Here is a 25,009-nt window from a genome sequence, read left to right on the forward strand (position 1 = left end):
ATCCATGCCCATTCATGCCTACAATATTTTGTACTTTTTGCTATAATAAATATCCCAATTTAAAAAAAAATATAAATGTTTTACTCACTTTAGGTCAGTATGTATTCTTCTACATATTTGTGGTAAAAAATAAAAATAAAAATAAAAATAAAAATAAAAATAAAAATAATGAAGTGGACTGAGGTGCCAGGAAGGTGGGTTGTGAAGGGGACTGGATGCAAGTAAGGGGGGGCTGAGATGCAAGTAAAGGAGGGGGCTGTAGAGGGGACTGGGGTCTAAGCCCCTGTACACACGGTCGGGGATTTTGCCAACCAAATCCGTCGGATTTTGTACGTCGGATCTTGTCCGAAACTGTTGCATACACACGGTCGGACAAAGTTGGCGAAAAATCCGATCTTTCAGAACGTGATGACGTAATTTCGTTACGATGGGACTACATTCAGGTTAGTAGCCAATAGCTTTGATGTAGGAATTTGATCTGAGCATGCGTGGCACTTGGTCCAATCAAAATCTTCTACACATGATCGGATTAGGTCCGACCGGCCCAGTTGGTCGGGAAATATTTCCAACATGTTGGAAAATTGGGTCCGACAGAGATTCGGACGGAATCAGTCCGATGCATACCACACACAGTCGGATTATCCGACGACACGGTCGGATAGGACACATTCCCCTTTGAAGGGGACTGGGATACAAGGAGGGGAGGGGCTGTGAAGGGGACTGGGGAGCTAGGAAGGGGGGCTGTGAAGGGGACTGGGGAGCTAGGAGGGGGCTATGAAGGGCATTGAGATGCAAGTAAAGGGGGCTGTCAGGGGTACTTGGACACAAGAAGGGGCTGTGAAAGGGACTAGGGGGCAAGTAAAGGGGGGAGAAGCTGTAAAGGGGACTGAGATGCAAGTAAGGTGGGGTTGTAAAGGGGACTGGGGTGCAAGGGAAGGGGGGCTTTGATGTGGACAGGGGTGCAAGGAAGGGGCTGTGAAGTGGACGGGGTGCAAGGAAGAAAGGCTGTGAAGGGGACTGGGATACAAGGAGAGGGGGCAATCAAGAGGCTGACATATTATTGTAGAGTACTTACATTGAATCATTGGTATAGATGACCATCAACTCAGGAATGCACGGGATCATGTCTTGATCCTCATGCTGCCTGGTGTTTATTTAGGGCTTCCTGTAATTAAATCAATGTGATGGGCTGCAGGTGCCACCCTCCCCCTCTAATTGGTGGTGTCCTGGCCACTAGGAAACCGGACATCATGAGATGAGCTTGCACTTCACCTGGTGAAAGGAGCACCAGTGGAAAATTGACAGTACACTGTGGTGTCATCTTTGTGAAGCACCTTATCAAAATATCAAACAGAGACTTTTTTGATTGCACAATTTATAAGAAGCTTTATTATTTATTGCATTGGCTTTTTTGCATTATATGATTGCCTCTATTGTCTTGGAGGACCAGAGCAACTTCATGACATCACTTCCGGTCCAGGCTGGAAGAAAACAATATTTTTTTTAAAGCAAAAGATCACAGGTAACCTGTAAAAATTTTTAAAGCGTCGCCTATGGAGATTTTTAAGTACCGTAGCTTGATGCCAATTCATGAGCGTGCGCAATTTTAAAGCATGACATGTAATGTATCTATTTACTCAGCATAACATCATCTTTAATATTTTACAAATAAAATAGGTTATATATTGTGTGTTTTCTTTTTTTTTTACATTCATTAAAGTGTATTTTTTCCAAAAAATTGCATTTGAAAAACCACTGTGCAAATACCTTGTGATATAAAAATTTGCAATGATTGCCATTGTATTCCCTAGGGTCTTTTTTAGCAAAAAATACTGATTTAAACTTGTACACAAAAAAAGCTCTGCTTAAAGTGGAAGTAAACCCTTCTATCGTTTTCAGTCAAGGAAGCTGCCATCTTGGCCTCTAATGATTCTTCAACTGCCATAATGCTGCACATGTGATCAGTTATGAAACCAGCCATTGGATGGTTTGAAAGTTTGGTTAAGAGCACAGCCAATGTGAAAGTCAGCATTTCCGGCATGCCGGGAATGTAAGTGTTTTTTTAAACTGGATTTACTACCGCTTTAAATAGGTAATTTTTACCTTGATAGAGAACAACAAATAATTTATATACAAAATAGCCCCTTTCTCTAAAAGTGCATAATTCAAAAAAAAATTGTGCACTTAGCTAGAAATCACCTGTACAATTAACCACTTCAATACAGGGCACTTTCACCTCTTTCCTGCCCAGGTCAGTTTTCAGCTTTCAGCGCTGTCGCAATTTAAATGACAATTATGCAGTCATGCAACACTGTACCCAAATTAATTGTTAATGATTTTCTTCACACATATAGAGCTTTATTTTAGTCTTATTTAATCACTGCTGGGTTTTTTATTTTTTACAAAATAAAAAAAGGCTGAACAATTTTGAAAAAAAAAAAGTTTCTGTCAGTAAATTTTGTAAATAAGTATTTTTTCTCCTTCACTGGGGTGTGCTGATGAGGCTGCACTGATAGACAGCACTGATGTGCACTGATGAGGTGACGATGGACCGAAAGTTTTGAAAAAAAAAATTTTTTCTTAGTTTTGTCAATAAATTCTGTAAATAAGTAATTCTTCTCCTTTACTGATGTGCGCTTATGAGGCCTAACTGATGGGCACTGATAAGGTGGCACTTATGGGCACTGATTATGTGGCACTGATGAAAAGGCATTAATATGCTGCACTGATAGGGGGCACTGATAGGTGGCACTGATGAGCACTGATGTGAAAGGTGGACATACTGGTGGACACTAATGGGCACTGATAGGCAGCACTAGTGGGCAGTGATAGGTGGCACATATAGGCGGCACTGATGGATGGCACTGATGGGAACGGAAAGGCAGCACTGACTACTAATGGGCACTGATTGGTGTCACTGATGGGTACTGATTGGTGACACTGATGGGCACTGATTTGTGGCACTGGGGGGCTTTACTTTAATCAGGGCACTGATGATCAGTGCCCTGATTACCTGACCGGGTGTCCTCTTGCTAGGAGATTCCGCTGATCGGCTCTCCGCGCCACACACTCTGCCAGTGTGAGGCAATGATAACCGATTAGCAGGACTTCCGTATTTACATGTGACCGGCTGTGATTGGACAAACCCCAGTACAGGGTTAAAGAGCCGCATCATTGGCTCTTCACAGAGCTTCTCAGGGTCACGCCGTGCCCTAGAAATGCAGCATGGGTACGTGAGAGCAGCCTTTCTGGGGCGATGTCATAAGATGTCCACCCAGAATGAGAGCCGCACTGCCCCTTTGATGGTGGGCGGGCGGCAAGTGGTTAATGATGCAAGACTTTTTGAACATATTAGGATGAAATTGTGCAAAGATAATGTCAGTCGTGCACCTTTTGTTCCATGGAATATAATAATTTTAGTTTGCTGAAAAAAAAAAAAAAAAAAAAATATATATATATATATATATATACATATATATATATATATATATATATATATATATATATATATATATATATATATATATATATATATATATACCTTTGTCAAATGTGCAATTTATATACAGTATAAATTCAGCATAAAGATACTACAGTGTGAAAGTAACATTCTGTATACCCTGTATTGATAAATTTGCAGCTTGCCATCAATACTTTTATCTGTCCACAGATCATGAACAACCAGTACATACGTGTGGAAATCTTTGCTTTGGAAACATGCGAACTTAAAAATGCTTGGGAACAGAGAATTCAAAAACAAAATGAAGCACGGCAAAACGAAGCAGCTAGACAACAAAAAAGTGCCTTAAAAAGGTAAGATATTTTGGCTTCTATACTAAGGTGTAAGATCTGTGTTCCATAGAAGCCAAAAACATTTCAATTCAGAACAACCTTCAGTAGACATTTAACTAAAAACTGGTATGTAAAATAAAGACTACGTGCCTGGCCAAACAAATACTGGATATTTGTTTTTTTGTTTAATACCACACTAATGAATGCAATGCCATTAAAGTAAGCATAACATCCTTTAGCATAAAGTTTTTATGCCCACTTACTTTTTTGTGGTATGTTACATATACATGCTTTAACATGTATTATGTCATGCATTGATGGGTGTTGCTTTAATACAGCTAATTGAATGCAATGAGCTGCCAAAGCACCAAACTATCCTGAAAACCGAACATACCACAAAATGTGTGACACAATGCACTATGGTGTGTTATGGCACTACAACACAGAAATGCATGTAATCTGCAATGCTGTGCTTTACCATAGTACACAGATATAAATGTGCTTTTGCTGACAGAAACATGGATGCTGTGATCAATGACTTCCCTCTGAAAATGCTAGCTACCAAGCTATTATGCTGGTCTGCTGGCTTCAGGGCTGGATCTAGCCTGTTTGATGTGGGGGTGCAGTAAAAAATGTTAGGGGGTCAGTGGATAGGAGGTTAGTAGGGAGGTGTATGGGGAAAGAAGGGCAGTGTATAGGGTTTCAGTAGGGAAGTATATAATGGGTCAGCAGGACAGTGTATAGTGGGTCAGTAGGGCAATGTACAGTGGACCAGCATGGCAGTGTGCAAGGGGTCAGCAGGGGAAGCATAGAAGGTCAGGGGGCAGTGGGGGGTGGGCAACGGAATCTGAAGGGGACACAACCCAACCCAAACCCAAAAGAATCTAAGGGGACACAACCCATCCCAGCATCCCCCTAAATCCAGCCATGGCTGGATTTAATACTCTCTGAGTTGCTGACCCTAAACAAAGTCAGAGTTACGTCTAAAATCCTTATCTACATACTTGTTCTGGGTTAGTAGCTCACAGTACTGAAGCAAGAGAATCAGCCTGAAGTCAGCACAACTAACATTTACAGAATGGTAAGGCAGCAGTGCAACCAGTGGCGGCTGGTGAAGTTTTAGGCTGGGAGGGGCTACCTTTTTGACCCCCCCACTTCGCATAAGCCACACCCCATATTATAATTAGCGAAAATTGGCACGGTTTCAGTGAAATTGTGGGTGTGGCTTAAAGGGGCATGTCTCTAAGGGGGTGTGGTTAGAGTCTGAGATAAACGAGGGATGGTGGGAGAGGGAGGGAGAGAGTGAGAGAGAGGTGGAGGGACAGCAGGCCCAGATGCTACACAAAAAATAGAAATATGTGTATTCCAGGAAGTTTAACAATCAGCAGATAAAGATACTCCAAACACCTGGTGTTAGCACTTCAATCATCCTGGCACCATGGTTGTTATGGTGTCAGGATGATTGAAGAGCATTATTTCTATTATTACATTGTGATATAAAATGAAATCATTCAACTCACCATAATGCATAATCAGTGGGAGCCCTGCCACGTAGCCTGCCACCAGATGCCATCAGGTGCCACCAGCGGAGTCTGTACTTACATCAGGTTCCCCCAGCAGGGTCCCTCCTTACATCAGGTGCCCCCAGAAGCAGAGTCCCTCCTTACATCAGCTGTCCCCAGAAGTGGAGTAGAAAACAAAGCACCCGGCCGTAGTTGCTTTGTTCAGCGGAAGTTGTCCAGCGCGTTGGACTGCACCACAAGCCCATTCAAAACCCTGAAAATGAAGTGTCTCCTCTGCAATCTCGTGATTGTATAGACGTAGCGCTTCCCATAGTGCACTGTGTCTGGCGCCCGAACACAGTACACTTAAAGCACTTTTTTTTTTCAATTCTTTTTTTTAAAGGCCTTTTTAAACAAAATAAAAATTGAGATGCATTTATTTATTTTTTGTTACTGCTGGTGGGGGGGGGGGGGGGGGTATGGAAGCCACTGAGTGCAACCTCTGAGTTTGTATCAGAGAAAATTATCTTTGAGGTCACTACAAACAACAATAAACCAAAGCAACCAGAATTCATATTTATATTGGGATTTCATCTTCAAACAGTGAGAAAATAAAATACAGTCCATTCAAGAATTGTTGATTTTTATTTGTCCAGAAAAGTCAGTAAACAAGTTTCTTTTCACATGTAGGATAGGTCCTGCACAACTCCACAAGGGTAATACAGGTGTCTTGCCGGCTCTGTGTGCCATATGTTAACATCACAGACAAGCCTGAGGATGGTTCACACTGGTGAGACATATGCTCCGACTTTGTGTATAAATCAATGGTTCCCTATGAGAGCCATCTTAACTGGCCCAACTTGTGTCTGTCCGACTTTGAAAAAGGTTCCTGCACTACTTTGGTCCGACTTGGGCACAATTTCAGCCCATTGATTTAAATGTAAGTTGCATCCAAGTCAGATCATCATCTTAGCTGATCCAACTTGTGGAATGTGACTTGTGCTCTAATGATCTTATAGAGGAACCCCATGCCAAACTTGAAAATCCATACCAGACTTTAACTGAGCAGCCCGGTAGGTCACAAAAGGGGTGACGAGCAAGCACTCCCCCGGACCATACCAGACTACATGTCCTCAACATTGGCAAAAGCACCTTGTCCCCTTGTTGATAGGGACAAGGGCCTCTTCCTGACAACCTTGGGTGGTGGTCTGTGGGCAGGGGGCTTATTGGAATCTGGAAACCCCCTTTAACAAGGGGGCTCCCAGATCCCGCCCCCCTACCCTATGTGAATGAGTAGGGGTACATTGAACCCCTATTCATTCACTCATAAAAGTGTAAAAAAAAAAAAAAGTACCGTATATACTCGAGTATAGGCCGACCCGAATATAAGCCGAGGTCCCCAATTTACCCCCAAAAAACTGGAAAAAATTATTGACTCGTGTATAAGCCGAGGGTGAGACATGCCTGTCCATCCCTGTGTGTCGTCCATCCCTGTGTGTGTCCATGCATCCGTGTGTGTGTGTGTCCATGCATCCGTGTGTGTGTGTGTCCATGCATCCGTGTGTGTGTGTGTGTGTCCATGCATCCGTGTGTGTGTGTGTCCATCCATCCCTGTGTGTGTGCATGCATCCGTGTGTGTGTGTGTGTGTGTGTGTGTGTGTGTGTGTCCATGCATCCGTGTGTGTCCATCCATCCCTGTGTGTGCATGCATCCGTGTGTGTGTGTGTGTGTGTGTGTGTGTGTGTGTGTGTGTGTGTCCGTGCAGCCTACCTGTGTCCAGCCTGCCTGTGTCCGTCCAGCCTGTGTCCGTCCAGCCTGTGTCCGTCCAGCCTGTGTCCGTCCCGGCCTGCGTCCCGTCCCGGCCTGCGTCCCGTCCCGGCCTGCGTCCCGTCCCGGCCTGCGTCCCGGCCTGCGTCCCGTCCCGGCCTGCGTCCCGGCCCGTCCCGGCCTGCGTCCCGGCCCGTCCCGCAGCTCTTCGTCGGTGGCCATTCTAGGATTCAAAAGCCGCGCCTCCGTCGGTGATAGGCGGAACACTCAATTTCCCAGCAGTCAGTGGTCCGCCTATCATGGACGTCCGCTCATCCTCATACTACGGACGAGGATGAGAGGACGTCCGTGATAGGCGGAACACAGACTGCTGGGAAATTCAGTGTTCCGCCTATCACAGGCGAAGGCGGAGACGGAGGCGCGGCCTTTGAATCCTAGAATGGCCGCTGTCTGTCTGCTCGACACGCTGATCGGGCAGACAGACAGCGATGACTCGAGTATAAGCCGAGGGGGGCACTTTCAGCCTCAAAAAAGAGGCTGAAAATCTCGGCTTATACTCGAGTATATACGGTACACAAGTTTTCGACAAAGTCCTTTATTAAAAATGAAGAATGCCCCCCATCGTAGCTTCAATGTGTCTTCTTTCTCCGGCGATGTCTTCTCCCTCCAGTGATGTCTTCTTCTTCTTCCAGTTCTTCTCCCTCTGATGATGTCTTCTTCCTCTGATTCTTCTCCCTCCACTGATGTCTTCTTCCTCTGGTTCTTCCTCCGGTTCTTCTCACTCCGCTGATGTCTCTTCCTCTGGTTCTTCTGCCCTGTTATTTGGTGTGGGGTAAATCAATACCATACCTAACACCGTGTACACACTACCGTCTTTTCCGTCAGAATAAACTCTGATGGTTTTTCTGAGGGAGTTCCGCTGAAACGGACTTGCCTACACCCGATCACACCAAAGTCCGATCGTTTAGAACGTGGTGACGTACAACACGTACAACAGGACTAGGAAAAGGAAGTTCAATAGCCAGTAGCCAATAGCTGCCGTTGTGTCTTTTTTGGTCCGTCGGAACAGCATACAGACAAACAGTTTTCCTGATAGGAATTGATTCCGTCTGAAAGATTTAAAACATGTTCTATTTCTAGGTCCGTCAGAATTTTCGAAAGAAAAAGTCAGATGAAGCCCACACACGATCGGAATATCCGATGAAATGATTCCGTCTGACCTTTTCTGCCGGAAAGTCTGACCGTGTGTACGCGGCATAAGTGTCTGGTATTGATTTTGGGGGACCCATGCAATTTTTTTTGGCACATGGTTCCCCTCAAAATCCACACCTGAACTGAATAGGCCTGGTATAGGTTGGGGGGGACCCTCTCACATTGTTTTTTTTTGTTTGTTTAAACAGTACATTTTTTTTTACTTTAAAAAAATAAAAATAAGAATGGGAGGTATAATCTGCTTATCCCTCATACACAATTAACAATACAATCCAATAAAAGAATGGGTTCCAGAGTAAAACATAAGTCTAAAACTCACATTAACACTCCAACAATGAAAACAAATTAATGCAACAATCGAAAAAGTGAGTACCCCCCACAATAGTACTCAAAAGTACCACCTATAACCCTAAGAAAGAAAAGTATCTTAGAAAGAGTAGCAAGAACTAGAAAATAAAGAAAAAGAGAGAGAGAGATCAGAAGCAGGCTGACATTAGGTTGTATATGAGAGATGCATGTATATGGCCCACGAATCCCAAATATTTTCAAGGTTCTTAACCTTATATATTGTTCCAGAAGCTGTGAATCCTGGGACACTTCCACCAAATATGATACATAGACCCTGACATATCACACCCTCAGAAGCACAGTGGGAAGACAGAGGGATACATTTTTGCCAGCCTCGTCTGAACCAGATACCGGTGGGTAATAACATTTAAGTTAACTCCACTAAGGCATCATTCAGGACACCAGAAAAGGATTGGGATAAACATTTATGCCCCGTATCAAGGTCTTTTTTCCTCCTCTAGGTCCCTCTCCCAGTCTAACATATAAGAAAATTTGCAGTGCCCAGCAGCAACCCATATATAAGAGAAATGCCGCCTCGCTGCCCTGAATCCTGTGTACACCATTTTATATATTGGGTAATCTGGTATTGTTCTTGCCCCACTGGTAGTAGAGATCCTAAAAAATGGGAGATTTGGCAAAAACCGGAAGCGCTTCGCAGGAGTCAATACTAAAGTTTCCTCACCTCAGCTGTGGACAGGGCAGTCACAGCAGGGATTGACCAGCTCCAGAGGGAGCTTAAAGAGCAGGCTGGCAGAATCAATGTAGCAGAGCAATGCAAAGCAGACTTAGAGAAGGAGGTATTGAGCACTCATGAGACAACACTCCAGGTATTCGAAACCCAGCAATACATATTGGAAAAATCAGACGACCTGGAAAACCGTTCACGACTCAATAATCTTAGAATTATAGGCCTCTCAGAGTCCTACAACTCGCATTCATTAACGGAGCTATGAAGCACCCGTATCCCTGTGGCCCTCGTCATCACCTCTCCATGTATAGTGGAAAGAGTCCACCGAGTGGGAGCCCCAGCCAACGACTGATGCTCCCCCACCTGATCATCATAAGATACCTCAACTACTCGGACAGGGTAGCCATCTTATTATCCTTTCGGAATGCTAACTCCTTCCAATTGGAGGGGCACACGCTGCTCATATTTGCTGATTATTCACAAGAATTTTCCCACAAGCGGAAAGCTTTTCAACCTATCTGCTCTGCCCTCCACCTCAAGGGGGTGCAATTCACCTTGGTATACCCAGCCATTTTATGCCTCACTGACCAGACAAGGGAGACAAAATAATTCTCCCACCCGGAAGAAGCAGCCTCTCCCCACATCCCACAGGGGCTTTCTCCAATGGAAACTAGCCGATACCCAAAGGCCCCAGGGAGCAATGCAACCCTTTAAGGATCCACCAAAAAAAGGTTCTGGGTTCTCCTAAACACCATTGAAGAGCCTCATATGGATCCCTGAGAGTTCAAGCCTTTCCTCCTCTTCCTGGTCTCCCAGGATCTACAAACTCGCAACACTCACATGACTATACAGGTTTCTTATTAGCATAAGTTTGTAGTCATTTAACTTCTATTGATTTTATCCTCTATGACAGCCTTTCTGGAGTCGTGCGATTGTGGTTTTCCATATGCAATGACCAGCACCAGTAGGTGCCTTTCAAATACCTAATATCCCCCGCTGCTGTTTCTCTATACACCTATCAGACGCTTCACCCCACACTGAACGCTTATCTCCACCCCTCTCTCTATCACCCATGACCCAGATTGCATAAACACCATACGAGATCCCTAAAGGACAAAACATATCTTACGCTAACCCAGTCCCATTTCCCCCTGACACAATGAAAATCATATCATGAAACGTTAAAGGACTTTGGTCCTTGCACAAGCGTTTAGCAATACTGTGCCACTTAAAAAGACTAAAAATGGACATAGCACTCCTCCAGGAGGCTCATCTCCTTTCAGCTGACTTCTGCGCATGTGCAATTTATGGGTGGGCCAAACTCATGGCTCTTCCTCTACTAAAGGTAAAACAGGTATTCTGATCCTAGTCCACAAAAATCTCCCCTGCGAAGTTGTGTCATCTGCACACGATGAGAATGGACGCCTCTCAACCCTTCACCTTTGCATTTCCAACAAAGACCTCATAGTCACGAATATCTAAGCACCCAATTCCCCACCAAATCCTTCTTTCAGGCGGTCACCACACACCTAGCCCCTATCTACAATATCCCCTTAATAGGGACTTTAACGCTGTGATAGATACACAAGAGGACAAATGCAAGGCACTACCCACTCTTCAACCTACCCCTCAATCCACTACAACTCCACTAAGTTCCTTTGCAACAGCCTTCCAGCTTTGCCACCCATGGCGCTTAGCTCAACAGGGACCAAGACAGGGAATACTCCTATTACTCACCCCCCCCCCCCCCCACCACACTCTATCCAGGATTGATTACCTATTATGCAATTCTGCACTACTAGCCAAAACCTCAGAGACACTTAACCATTACATTACAATCTCCGACCATGCCCCCGTTTCGATAAAATTACATGACTTCAGAGCTCTACCATGAGAATATGGTGCTTCCTCTATTCTTGACCCAAAATCCAGATTTCCAGAAAACCCTACATGATACCTGGTCAGACTATGAGCTGACTAATGCCCCACAATGCCCTGACCCCAACTTGTTCTGGGATGCAGGCAAAAGGTAGCTTCTTATAAAGTTCCATGAAGCCAGCGATCACCTCAGACTCACCCAAGCACAGCTATCACGTAGCAATACCACAAACCGTAAGAATTATCGAGAAGCCAAAACGAACTTCGATCGATGGGTGGAAGCTCAAGAATGTATAGAATAGTCCCAACCCTGGTGAGGGCCTACCAAAACGATTATCCAGGGTCAGCAATTACCTCCCTTCAGGATATCAAGCCCACATAAAGCCAAGAAAGGTAAAGATCCCTCTGAACCCAGCTCCTACAGACCCATCTCACTACTTTACCTAGACTCTAAGATACTTTCCAAGATCATGGCCAATAGATTGGCCAAAATCATTCCCAACCTTATCCACCTGGCTCCAGCTGGCATCACCCAAGGCTGATCCGCATCCTTCAATATCCGCAAAGTACTCATGGTCCTCAAACATGCCAAGTCTAACACCTGTAAAGACATCTCCCCAGAGAAAGCCTTTGACAATATCAGCTTCCTCTGGTTGTCCACAGTATCTAGGTTTTACAGGTTCCTTCCTCCTCTTAATAAATACAATGTATGCTGCCCCAACAACAAACATAGTAGCAGCTGGCCTTGTCACAAAAACTGTAAAACTATATGACTATATGACTATATATATGACTAAACTGTAAAACTATATGAAGGCACCAGACAGGAATGCCCACTTTCCCCACTACTCTTCAATCTGGCCTACAAAACACTTTCCTGTTACCTCCTCTCCCATCCCTCCCTACATAGAGTCCAAATAGGTCAAACAGGATCTCCACCTAGCCCTATTTGCAGACAGCATACTCATTTTCTCCTCCAAGCCTGCTTCTGACATGCTTCTCATTCAGGAAATTTTCACTAGTTTAGGGGACTTTCAGGTCTACGTATCAGTTTACCCAAAAGTGAGATCCTTTCTCTGTTTCATTTTAGAACTCCCTCATGGACTACCTCTTCCATCTTTTCTGTAGCAAATACATACCTATCCAGGGATAAAAATCGGAAAAAAAACTTATTTTTCCTTATATAATCTCAATTTCACCCCAGTAATCTCTAAAATAATAAGCAAATTAGAGACATGAATGGATCGCCCCATCTCCCTCTACGGGAGGTGTCACCTATTTAAAATGGTCAGCTTTGCCAGACTTCTATACCTTCTACAAACAATACAAAGATATTAAAAAATTACAAAAAGCCTTATCACACTTTTTTTGGCAGAGATGGCACCCCCGCATTGCACTGAACAAACTAGTCCTCTCCTAAGAATTTGCCTAGACTGGATCTCACACAGATGTGCCAACTATGACCTGGAATCCCATTTGGCTACCCCTTGTTGCCTGCCGACTCTCCCTCACTGCAAACTGTGGTCCATCCCTCCTCACCTCAGCCAAAATCTGCTACTCAGATACGCTGATCGCCTGGCGAGAGGTCAGATGCAAACTTGATCTTTCTCCGAGGGTGCCTCTTTACCTCCCAATTTATGAGAATCCCTCCTTCCCATCTGTTATGTCTCACTCCGGATTCAAAACCTGGGCCCACAGGAATCTGCTACACTTTAATTAACTTTTTGACACAAATACAGGCAATGCTAGACTGATCTCCAAAAATCATGACATATTTTGAGCTCCCACACCACCACTTTTTGTTCCTTCATGAAGCTGTACAACATGTTACAAGTCTATGTCCGAACAAAGTTCAACGCTTCTGCAATTTCTTTCTGGACTCTTTACTGGAACAGCAACAATTTAAGATCTCAAATCTCTCAATACCCACCTCAGCAAGCCCCTACAGGCAACATCTGTCACATCTTGGAACTCGGACCTCAAGTCTTCAGAAACAGTGAGCCGCATCATAATTGGATATACTGTATCTACACCCCTCACATTTTTGTAAATATTTTATTCTATCTTTCCATGTGACAACACTGAAGAAATGACACTTTGCTACAATGTAAAGTAGTGAGTGTACAGCTTGTATAACAATGTAAATTTGCTGTACCCTCAAAATAACTCAACACACTCGATTATTGTCTAAACTGCTGGAAACAAAAATGAGTACACCCTTACGTTAAAATATCCAAATTGGGCCCAATTAGCTATTTTCCCTTCTTGGTGTCATGTGACTCATTAGTGTTACAAGGCCTCAGGTGTGAATGAGAATTTGTGTTAAATTTGGTGTTATCATTCTCACTTTCTCATACTGGTCAATGGAAGTTCAACATGGCAGGCATCTCATGGCAAAGAACTCTCTGAGGATATGAAATACATGTTTGTTGCTCTACATAAAGATGGCCTAGGCTATAAGAAGTTTGTCAAGACCCTGAAACTGAGCTGCAGCATGGTGGCCAAGACCATACAGCGATTTAACTCAGAACAGGCCTCGCCATGGTCAACCAAAGAAGTTGAGTGGATGTGCTCAGTGTCATATCAAGAGGTTGTCTTTGGAAAATAGACATATGAGTGCTGCCAGCATTACTGCAGAGGTTGAAGGGGTGGGGAGTCAGCCTGTCAGTGCTCAGACCCTACGCCCACACACTGCATCAAATTGGTCTGCATGGCTGTCCTCCCAGAAGGAAGCCTCTTCTAAAGGTGATGCATAAGAAAGCCTGCAGTTTGCTGAATACAAGCAGACTAAGGACATGTATTACAGGAACCATGTTGTTAGGAGCTGGGCTTGAACCTGGGACCTCTGGTGTGTCTGGCAGTGACTCTGCTTGCTGAGCCACCTGGAATGCTGGACAGCTCCTTGGACAGCTCCTTGGACAATTCCTTGAGTGATCTTGTCTTGAATCTTGTTTGCCTTGAACCTTGAACCCTTTGCTCCTCCCATGAACTTCCTGATTTAAGCCATGTCTCTGCACTTCCTGGTTGCCAGAATATTGTGCCTCCACCAGCCAATATCTTGCTTCTATCTCTCCTGCTGCTGACCGTATCCTCGCTACCTTTTGTTACCGACATTTGGCTTGTTCCTGGACTACGCTTCTGCTGAATCCCAACCTGCAGCTATTGGTTACCGACTTTTGGCTTGTTTCTCAACTACGCTTCTGCTTGATCCCTACCTGCTATATCTGCTACCAGAACCCAGCTTGCTCACCTCCTGGTGGGGCTATCCTGAGGACCGCGACCTGGCACTAACACGCAGCCAAGCCCATCTCCACCTTCGAGAGCTCTGGTGAATACCGGTTAGTGCTTAGACCCCGCACCTCAGGTGAACCCGTGTCATCAGCCAGGGTGACCTGTGTGAATATCTGCTCTGCTGCTATAGCTACTGGCCTCTGAGCCTGACTCCAGACCATGACACATGTCCTGTGGTCTGATGAGACCAAGATAAATGTATTTGGTTAAGATTGTGTCAAATGTGTGTGGTGGCAACCAGGTGTAGAGTACAAAGGCAAGTGTGTCTTGCCTACAGTCAAGCATGGTGGTGGGAGTATCACCCATAAGTGCTGCCGGCACCGGGGAGCTACGGTTCATTGAGGGAACCATGAATGCCAACATGTACTGTGACATATTGAAGCAAAGCATGTTGATCCCCTCCCTTTAGAGACCGGGTCACTATAACTGGATGAAGCCTTGTACCTGATGGTTGGTCAGCTGCAAGGCTTTGTCAGTTAGGACACAGAGCACTGTCAGAGCCCTGATTGGACAAAGTGATAATGACTTTCTCCAATCACGGCTCATTGCTACACCACACTATAAATGGTTCCTTCCTATAGGATACTTTTGCAGTGTGTTGGAGTGGAGATAGATAGAACAGGACTCAGTTTGCTACTAGCGAGTTAGTGTGTTTGCTTATTGTGACTCTGAGTGCAGAGTGTTAGTGTAATGTTAGTATAGTGTGTTAGTATAGTTGCTGTACCACAATGGCAGGTTCTCAGTGGCTATTTCTTTGCACATAAGACAATTCCAGCTCTATGCTCCTGACATGTAGTCCAGCAAGCATGGCCAGAGACAATATATTTAGTTCACAGCACACTGGGTAACTGCTTGCAACTAGGAAGGATGCAGGACAGGGCTCAGTGCTGGGGCTTGTTTTGCTGCCACGTCTCCATACAGCTGGTGGGGATGATGCAAGCTCTGTCAGCTCCACCCCCTCCTACTCCATGCCCTCTACTGTTGGATTGTCCTATGAACCCCAAGTGCCACTAAGCATTCAAAGGGCCATTCAACGAATCAAGCTAAAAGATGTTATGCAGTGCTTTAGCTGGTCAGTTTAGGGGACAGGAGCCACATCGCAGCAGAGATTCCTTCAGCTCTGCAGGGGCAGGCGCAGAGGTGGTTCATACCATGGAAGCATGAGCCAAGAATGGTGGTGTGCGATAATGACACTAACCTTCTGTCCGCCCTTTAACATGTCCTCAATTTGGTGGTGTAGCTTTTTCTTAAACAGGTACCCAGGGTTGCAAGATCTTCTAAGGGCCATAAGAGTCTGTAGCCATTTCAGACAGTCATACACAGCCAGTGTTTGGTTGCCTGAAATTCAGAGGGAATTCCACCTGCCTGTAAACCGTCTGATTTGTGACATGCCCACCAGGTGGAACTCAACTTTGGCAATGCTGTAGCACATGCAGCAGAAGGCTGTTAATGAGTACCTGTGTGAGTATGGCACAAGGACAGGCTCAAGGCATCATAGCTTTTTTCCCCATGCCAATGGCTGCTGATAAAGGATACATGCACTGTACTGTTACCATTTGAGGAAGCGACAAGGATGGTGAGCTGTTACAATCCATGCCTCAGTGGCACAATCCCTCTTGTGTTCCTGCTGGAGCATACTCTGCGTGTCATTATGGACAGGGCATTCCAGGCAGAGCAGTGGGAGGGAGGATGACTTCCTTTCCTCTCAAGGCCGCTCTATGCAGGCACCATTCTTGTGATGCCGCAGTACACACAAGAGGAGGAGGAGGAGAATTCTGGCAGTTTTGGAGGCATAGAAGCAGAGAAAGGCATATGTCAAACCTTAAGGGATGGTTTTCAGTTCCCAGAAACCTTGGGAGTTGTAAGTGGCTGGGAGGAGGCGGTTCCAGATACTATAATCCTCAGTGACCCCAAGGAGTCTGCTTCTCATGCCTCCACAAACTAGTCTGCAAAAGGACCTGAGAATTTGTGACATCAAGGAGAAGGATCATTATTGGTTGGCAACCCTTCTTGACCACCATTTCAAGGAGAAAGTCTCGGAACTCATCCTGCCCTTGAAGAGGGATCACAGGATGAAATATCTTGAGGACACCTTAAAGAGGAGTTTATGTTATGCCTTTCCAGACTCTGGTAGGTTACAGTCTCATGGAAAAGCTACTTTTGAATCTTCTGTTGGTCAAAGGAGGAGCTGTGGAGAAGGGGGTCACCCGAGTGACGCATTTCAAACATTTTTTAGTCCTTGGCACCCAGGGCTGTCAGCTCCAAGACCTTATCAGCAGCATCTGTATCATGTGGTGGACGATTGTCTAGGGGTGATTATCTATACATGGAGAGCTTTCCAGTAGATGATCTGGGTCATGAGAATAGACGACTGCTGGTCTGCCGAATGTTTTGTGACAGATAAAAAAGTGCATCTGTCCACAGACTGAGTTGACCAGATGATATTTGTCAAAATTAATCAGTCCTGGATTAGTAGCAGCTGTCGTTGATTAAGTGTTATTGGGATCTCGAATCTCTGTAAAACTGTCTAGGCTGCCTAGCTTTGTGGGTGTTGATTTTATCTTGAAGTCATTTTTTGGTATAGGTTTCATGGGCACAAAGAACACCCAAGGACTGATTTTTTTTCCATACCTGTTTGGCCGCGTACACACGCGCGGACTGTTCGCCCAACCTTGTCCGCTGAACAGTGTTTGGGCGGACAGTCCGCTCGTGTGTGGGGCTTCAGCGAACAGTTTCAGCGGACAGTTGGCCGAACAAGGTCTTACGGAAATTCCGAAAAACTGTCCGCTGAAACCTTGTTTCAGCGGACTGTTCGCTCAAACTGTTGGACGGACAAAGTTGGGCCAACAGTCCGCGCGTGTGTACGCGGCCTTTGACAGAATCATCAAATTTAAATATTTTACAGCAATGCCTATTCCTGCTCCCATCAAGAGTACCTCTCGAAGGCTACGAATAAAGGCACCACCGACACCCAAAGTCCAACTGTGTGACAGGCAGGGGCATATCTGCTGTGAGGAAAACAAGGTTTGGTGGCATTTTCAGGGGGGCAGAAGGGACCGATGGCAACACTAAAGGGGGGCAAGATCGGAAAGGTCTATGCTTGGATGGGCTCGGGCTGGGGGTAGTCTTGACTGAGCTGAGAAAAGTGAAGCTGGGCTGGGCTGGACTCGGCTTGGCTACGCAGTCTCGGCTGCATTCCGGTGGGAGTAGTCTCGGCTGGGCTGTACTCGGGCAGGGGGTGCTCTTGGCTGGGCTTGGGCAGGGCGTTCTGTGTATGCGAGCAATGGGGTGGATGGAATTACTGTGACAAGGGAGCTATATACTGTATGTCGGTGCCTTCATATGGCATAATATGTGAGTGCATATTTTATACAATCTTTATGAATATTGACTAAAATCGTCTACACTATATACCTTCTTACAATTTTTCCACAACTGTTTGACAGGAGCATCAAATTTACATTTTTTACAATTTGTGGATGGTAATCCCTGGTCAGGATTACCATCCACTGGAGTGGGGAGTACTAGTGTCATTTAATGTACTGTTATATTCTGCTGTTTGTTATGTTTGTCACATGTACTTATACGCTAGGTGTCTTTTTTATGTTTGATCATTTGTTTTGATCTGGTATCATTCTTTTTCATGTAATACATTTTTTTCTACGCACCTCAGTGTCTTTAACGTCTTATTTAAGGGGGAATATCATTTTTTTCTATATAATCAGGGATGTGGCATATGCATTGATTTTTTGACATGGTGGGAACCTCTTTTCTCTTTACTAAGAAGCTGCTACTCAACACTCCACATAGGCGCCCATCCAAGTCGCCCGCCCAACATCGAAGATGGACTCCTCCAGCCACAGTGTCAGGAATGGGTGACACCAGCCCGCAAAAAACAGAAGCCAAAAGAAGACAGAGACATAAGAAAAAGATATATGAAAGAGAAGAACAAGAAGACAAACGAAGATTGGGAGGGGTCCATACTCTGCACTCCAAATAATCTTGTCATACAATGCAGTGGACAATAACTTGAGCCAAGGTGCCAAACTACAGCACTTTGAGTCAAGCGGGGATGAAAATGTCCCTGAGCCAACCTTACAGCCACTATTGCCAGTATTATTAAATAGCAACACCAAAAACATATGACCCACTTGAAATCTCAAACAAGGGATCTACCACCCTAGGAAAATCAACAGCTGGGAGAAAAACCAAACAAAACAGTCCCCAGTCCTGTTACCTTAAAATATTAGGGGGAGGACAAGAAGATGGAAGCCCCGGGGATCAAGGGGGGCAAAAACTGTGTCCCCCTTTCTTCAGGCTGCTGAGAAGTCCCAGGGCAGAAGTCCCGGCACAGAGACCCCAAAAGTTTGTTAAGCGCTCATGGGAGCCCAAATCAGTCCCAAAGAGGTCACATGCAGATAAGTATGCAAAAATAAGAATCATAGCTTCAAACAACAGGAAAACTTCCACCCCCCTCGAAAAAATGCAAAACGAGTCCTACAAACTCTACCCCCAGGTGAAAAAGACAAAAACAGCGAGGACCCGGATCAAGGTGAGGGGGAGTCCCTTGTCCGACGTGATTTGGTACTTTGCCATAACTGAGAAATTGGATGAGGCAGAGGTTCCCCTTCTGTAAAGGAGGAGAAAATGTAGGGCTTGTTTTAAAAGATAAACCAAAAAAACAAACAAAAACGAAACAATAAAAATGCTAAATTATTTTAAATATAGTGCCTAGGGGGTTCTCTTAATCTACCTGTAAAGTGGCACCATTACCATGGCCAGTACCATGTATAGAACCTGCTGCAAAATAACTGACATTTATAAAGAAATAAAATTACATTTAAATTGTAGGCAATACAATACCATTTCTGGCACTACAAAAATGTTAAAGAAAATGGTGTGGAGGTCCCTCCAATCCATACCAGGCCCTTTGTGCCTGGTATGGATTTTAAGGTGAACCCCCACTGAAAAATTTAAAAAGAAACTACATGGGCCATCCCAAAACCCATACCAAACTTTTATCCAAGCATGCAGCCTGGCAGGTCAGAAAAAGGGGGGGGGGCACTCCCCCTAAAGCATACATGCCCTCAACATAGGGGGTGCTTTGGGGCGGGGGGGGCTTTGCCCCAAAACCCAAAGCACCTTGTTGATGGGGACAAGGGCCTCTTCCTGACAACCCTGGGCTGTGATCGTGGGGGTCTGCGGGCAGGGGGCATATCAGAAAAATATCCCACACCCCATGTGAATAAGTATGGGGTACTTTGTACCCCTACCCATTCACCAAGAAAAGTGTCAAAAACAAATACAGACAGTAGGCCATTTTTGACAATTCCTTTATTAAAAAACTATGTAGATAGTGTAGATCCATCGTCAATCATGAGGCTTTCAGATTCCAATAAGCCCTGTGCCCACAGATCCCCACAACACCACCACCCAGGGTTGACGGGAAGAGACCCTTGTCCCCATCAACATGTGGACAAGGTGCTTTGGGGTGGAGGGCAGAGCCCCCCTGCCCTAAAGCACGGACCCATGTTGAGGTCATGTAGTATTGTATGCTTCAGGAGGGGGGCACTCGCTCAACTCTCCCCCTTTTCTGTCCTGCCAGGCTGCATGCTCGGATAAGGGCCTGATATAGCTTTTGGGGGGGTCCCACTCCTTTTATTTTTATTTTGGGGCGGTGTTCCCCTTAAAATCTATACCAGACCCAAAGGGCCTGGTATGTATTGGGGGAGGACCCCCGTGCCTTTTTTCACTTTTTTCTATTGCAATGCTTTTTGTTTTGTTTTTCATTCAGCTATCAGCAGCTTCCAGACCCACTCCTTAACAATCCACTATTCACTGTGCCCTGAATGGGCAAAGCTTTGCCCAAACAGGGCTTAGAATGCACTGTGCAGCTTACAGTGCTTTGTGGGGCACTCAGTGGGCGAACATCCCACTGAGCCCCCCAGAAATTTGGGTATTCTCCAAACTGACGAACGGGCAATGTTCAGGCCAAAATTTTGCTTGGCTCGAACTGTTTGCCCAACACTAGTAACACCTATAAGATGCTAGATGGTACCTTTTACACCACTGCTCCCTTTTGTGATGCATAAGAAGGAAAAATAAAAATCCTTATACTACCACCAGGTGACAGTGCTTGAAGCCTGAGAGACCAGTGAGATGTATATCTAAAAATATAAAAAGTACCAAATGTCAGTAAGCTGGTGTTCACATAAAATAGGCTACATAGTTGCAAACATTTGAAAATAATTAGGAGGAACATCTTGAAAAGTCCAAAAAGATAAATGCCCACTAGATACATGGGGGCTTGGCCAAAAGTGAATGTGTCTTTATGGTAAATAACGTATGGCAAATACACTGTATTGTCTAATTTAGGATTATTCTACCTTTATGCACTTTTTTGATACTCAGCCAGGTCAGCAAAATAATCCTAGTTTTGCAAACTGCATTCTTCATTCATATTGTTTCTATGCTTGCACAGGATTTTAAGTTTCTACTATGTTCATTTTAAAATTGAGTTTCCTGCCATGTGTAAACTGTATAAACAATGCAATTTTATGTGAGGATTCCATAGTTAAGTGTTGACAGTATTAGGTGGATCTCCCTGACTTTATTCGATATCTATCTGAATATTTCCAATAAAGCATAATTGCTGCTTTAAAAATCAGTATAAAATGAATTAAAACAATAGTAGCAGATACTTTTTACAAATTTATATTATTTTAAAAACATGCAGCAGTATCAAATGTATAACAAAGATAAAGTTATACTTTATACATTGTTATGTTGTTCCTTTATATTACTCAAAAAGAACTTATAGATTGTGAATTTAAAGTAATTGGCTACAAAAAAAGCTTCTTCTTGTGTGTCTAAGTAAGTTTTCTACAGTGTACAGAGGTTGATGAGGAGTGTACCCTTGTATTTCATCAATTAACCTCCACATCAAAAGTGTAGCTATTCCCTAATGGTATACATACTTTAAGTATCAAAACCCAACAAAATAGCTATATAATGCTTTCGAAGACATTCTCTTAAAGCAGTCAACAGCACAAGGGCACGGGCAAACAAAAAGGGTCGAAAAGCACTTACATAGAAAATTAATGAGAGAGACCTTAGTTTATTCATCAAAGTCAAACTGGACTAATGTGTTCATATAAAATGCATACTGACCTTCTTGCTCTAGTAATAATATCACAGTCAGTGCAGTGTAATGCCAAACGTCTTAAAATAAACATTAAAAATCACAATAATTAAGCTAAACTACAGGCCCCACTTTGCACGTTCTGTGAATGTCATGATGCAAATTGAATCCCATGCTGTTAATCCTTTATGTTTCAGAGGGATGGGCACTCAACAGAGAACATTAATGTGACAAAAGACCCAGTGAGATCACTGGTTATACATTTCCATCAATGCACGTCATCCCAAGTATGCAGACATAGGAACATATGATTAAAGGCACAAAGTTATTATTACTAAAGTGAGATTAACGCTTTCCCTAAAAAAAAAAAAAAAAAAAAAAAAAAAACAAGTCACTGTAGCCCTTTTACATTTACTCAATGGATACAGTGATGAATTGGTTCACAGTCCACTACAAATATTAGATTTTATTAAATAATATTTGATCATATAACATGACAATTTATCTGGTTCCTTATTAAACACACATAACCATTTTTTAACTGCCCTGCTGTATTTCAGAGAAGCCGGCAGTGGAAGAATTTCAAATCTGACATTTCCGGGATTTATTAATTTTTGCTTTCCCAAACGTGCTGTGGTTCCTTCCGCTGACCCTTCTGTCACAACTGTGTAAGGCTGATGCAAGGAACCACAGTTTGATTTTTGCTGCACTAAAGCCGCGTACACATGGGCGGACTGTATGGCTAACTTAGTCCGTCAGACAATCCGACGGACAGTCTGTCCTACTTTCGAATGAACGGACTTGACCACACACGGATGCAATACAGTCCGTCGAAAGTTTGCGCGATGACGTGTACAGCACGTACGACGGGACTAGAAATAGGAAGTCCAATACACAGCAATGCAACCTTTCGCCGTGTAAATCCTTTCTGAGCATGCGCCATACTTAGTCCGTCGAACTAGCCTACTCACGAGCGGATCGTCCGCTGAAACCAAAGTCTGACGGACAATATTACGGAAATTCCGAAATACTTAGTCCGCCAGACTGCACGCTGGAAAAGTCCGCTGAAGCCCACACACGAGCGGACTGTCCACTGAAATGTGTTTCGACGGACTAAGTTGGCCAGACAGTCCGCCCGTGTGTACGCGGCTTTAGAGTAAATCTAAACTTTCTTCAACAGAATCCCTTTACCATGTTCTATCACAAATTTCTTATCTAATTTCTATCTAATGCTTACCTAGCAACTTCTGTGATCTCTGCGGATCAGTTGTTACTCACTGAACATCACTCTCTGACCAACAGAAAAAAAAGATATGTATCATTCGGAATAAAATAAGTCATACAAAATATATTTTTTTTTTTTTGTTTTACATTTCAAGCTCTAAACGCAATGTTCAAATTAAATGTACCCAATTCATTCAAATTTCCCTTTAAATTAGGGCAATGCGTTGCTGTAGTCATAACAGGAGTTAGTAGCTTTTAGATCAGGGATTTCCAAACTACGACCCTCCAGCAATTGTTGAACTACATGTCCAATGAGGCATTGTAAAACTCTGACATTCACAAGTATGACTAGACGTGATGAGAATTGTAGTTTCTAAACAATGAATAACCAGTTTAGAGACTCCTGCTCTAGATAATAAGGGACATGTCCCACAGTGTTTAGTCATATAAATGTATGTACAAAAACAAACAGAATCTTGCGAGCTACCATGTGAAAATCCAAATGATAATTAGAGATGATTAAAGGACAGCTGCTAGCATTGATCACGTCCCATATACTCGTGACAAAAAGTTTTATACCAATATAATGATGCGCTAACCAAGTGTAATCATACAGTAACCGTACTAAATCATCATATTACTGGCTGCAGTTAAATAGTGGTGGTGAGATATTCTATTCCTATATAAAAAATCTAGTTAACATAATAATGCAATCTTATGCAATTATAAATTGCGATCATGAACAATTAAAAATTGCAATCCTATGTGATCCTCCCAATGACAACCTGTGTAGTATACACACCTCTATATACACGTGTAGCATTCATATGCAATAGAGAAATTTGCAACCCTGTGCGATAATTGCGATACTGGAATAATTGCAGTAACAACCTGTAATTTACATAAATATAGATAAAAGTGCATCAATATACAATAATCAATATAGAAATAATTTTAAATTTTTATCAGTATAGAAAAGTTTTATTATTTTATTATATTTTCCTCTATGGAATTTGTATATTGTTATGATGTTGTTACAACTATGTAGGGCCTATTATATAGTAGCCTATGTGCACTAGGTACTTGGTTGTTATGCGCATGTAGGTTGGTATTGGGCTGAGTTTGGTTTTCACACCTGCGCATGTGTTGTTTTATACATGTATGCGTAGGTTGGTAATAGGCAGCTTCCGGCTTTAAGAGAAAGATTTTAAATTAAGATTGTTATTTTATTATCAATATATATATATATATATATATTTTTAGTAGATCAATTATGCAATAAAATAGGTTGGTCTTTGATGGTAGATAATATAGGGGTGGGATAGTGTGGATGTGCGTGTTCGTGCATACATGCACGTGCGTTGTTACACATGAATTCACCTGTCATTTATTTTATATAAGTTGTCCTATAGGTAATGATAATGTTTTTTAGAGTATGTGGTTAATAAACACACAATAATCTTATGACTTTTCGCAGAATGATGTAGTATGTAGCGGTCTATTAGCATATTGTTAACTGCTATATACATATATACAGGCAGATGAGGTGGTTAGGATGTCATTGTTGATACACGGCATGCAGTATGGGTAGTGTGGAGCATTCTGACCTATCAGAAAAGGCCACGAGCATACAATAAACTGTAGAATGTCCATGGTCTTCAACAAAATGGCTGCGATGACACTATAAAATGATTGACATCTAAACCTCCAATAGAATTCCCCCTGAGGAAGATACATTTCCCGGTATCGACACATGTTGAGGAGGGGACAGAACGGTTTGTAAGACAGTGGAGTGTTCTCAGAGCGGGAGGGGACACATCAATACAGCGCCTTTATATTTGTTTGGCTTAATACAGAGTGGTGCGCTCATAGCTCCTATTAAATGTGAGTACCCTAATATAGGGAATATTGTTATTTTGAATAAAACTTTTAAAACGGTAATACACTATCCAGTTTCCTCTGTTTTCCATATGAATATTGCTGCAAGCAACTATTCAAGGACCTAAATGCTGACCATAAACCCAGAGGTGGTTTAAATGCGTGTTTTGACCAAGCTTAGGTGCAAGGTCACGCACTCTAAGGGTCCTTTCACACGGGGCGGATCAGTTCTGATCCGCCCCGTGGATATCCGTTTGCTCAGCGGGGATCACTCCGTCGATCCCCGCT

The 25,009-nt window shown here is 43.6% G+C and overlaps 1 protein-coding gene across 1 annotated transcript in view; it reads left to right on the forward strand.

The window, feature by feature from the left end:
• LOC143975995 (protein FAM240B-like) overlaps positions 1–25,009 on the forward strand; it is a 149,060-nt gene that overhangs the window by 83,798 nt on the left and 40,253 nt on the right. Inside the window, exon 2 of the mRNA XM_077478521.1 lies at positions 3,671–3,813. Coding sequence (XP_077334647.1) covers positions 3,674–3,813 — 140 coding nt within the window. The 5' untranslated portion in view covers positions 3,671–3,673. The remainder of the gene's footprint in view (positions 1–3,670; positions 3,814–25,009) is intronic.

This window comes from Lithobates pipiens, unplaced genomic scaffold, assembly GCF_037356315.1.
Source record: "Lithobates pipiens isolate NorthernLeopardFrog02 unplaced genomic scaffold, aLitPip1_a1.2 Scaffold_13, whole genome shotgun sequence".
Classification (NCBI taxonomy): domain Eukaryota; kingdom Metazoa; phylum Chordata; class Amphibia; order Anura; family Ranidae; genus Lithobates; species Lithobates pipiens.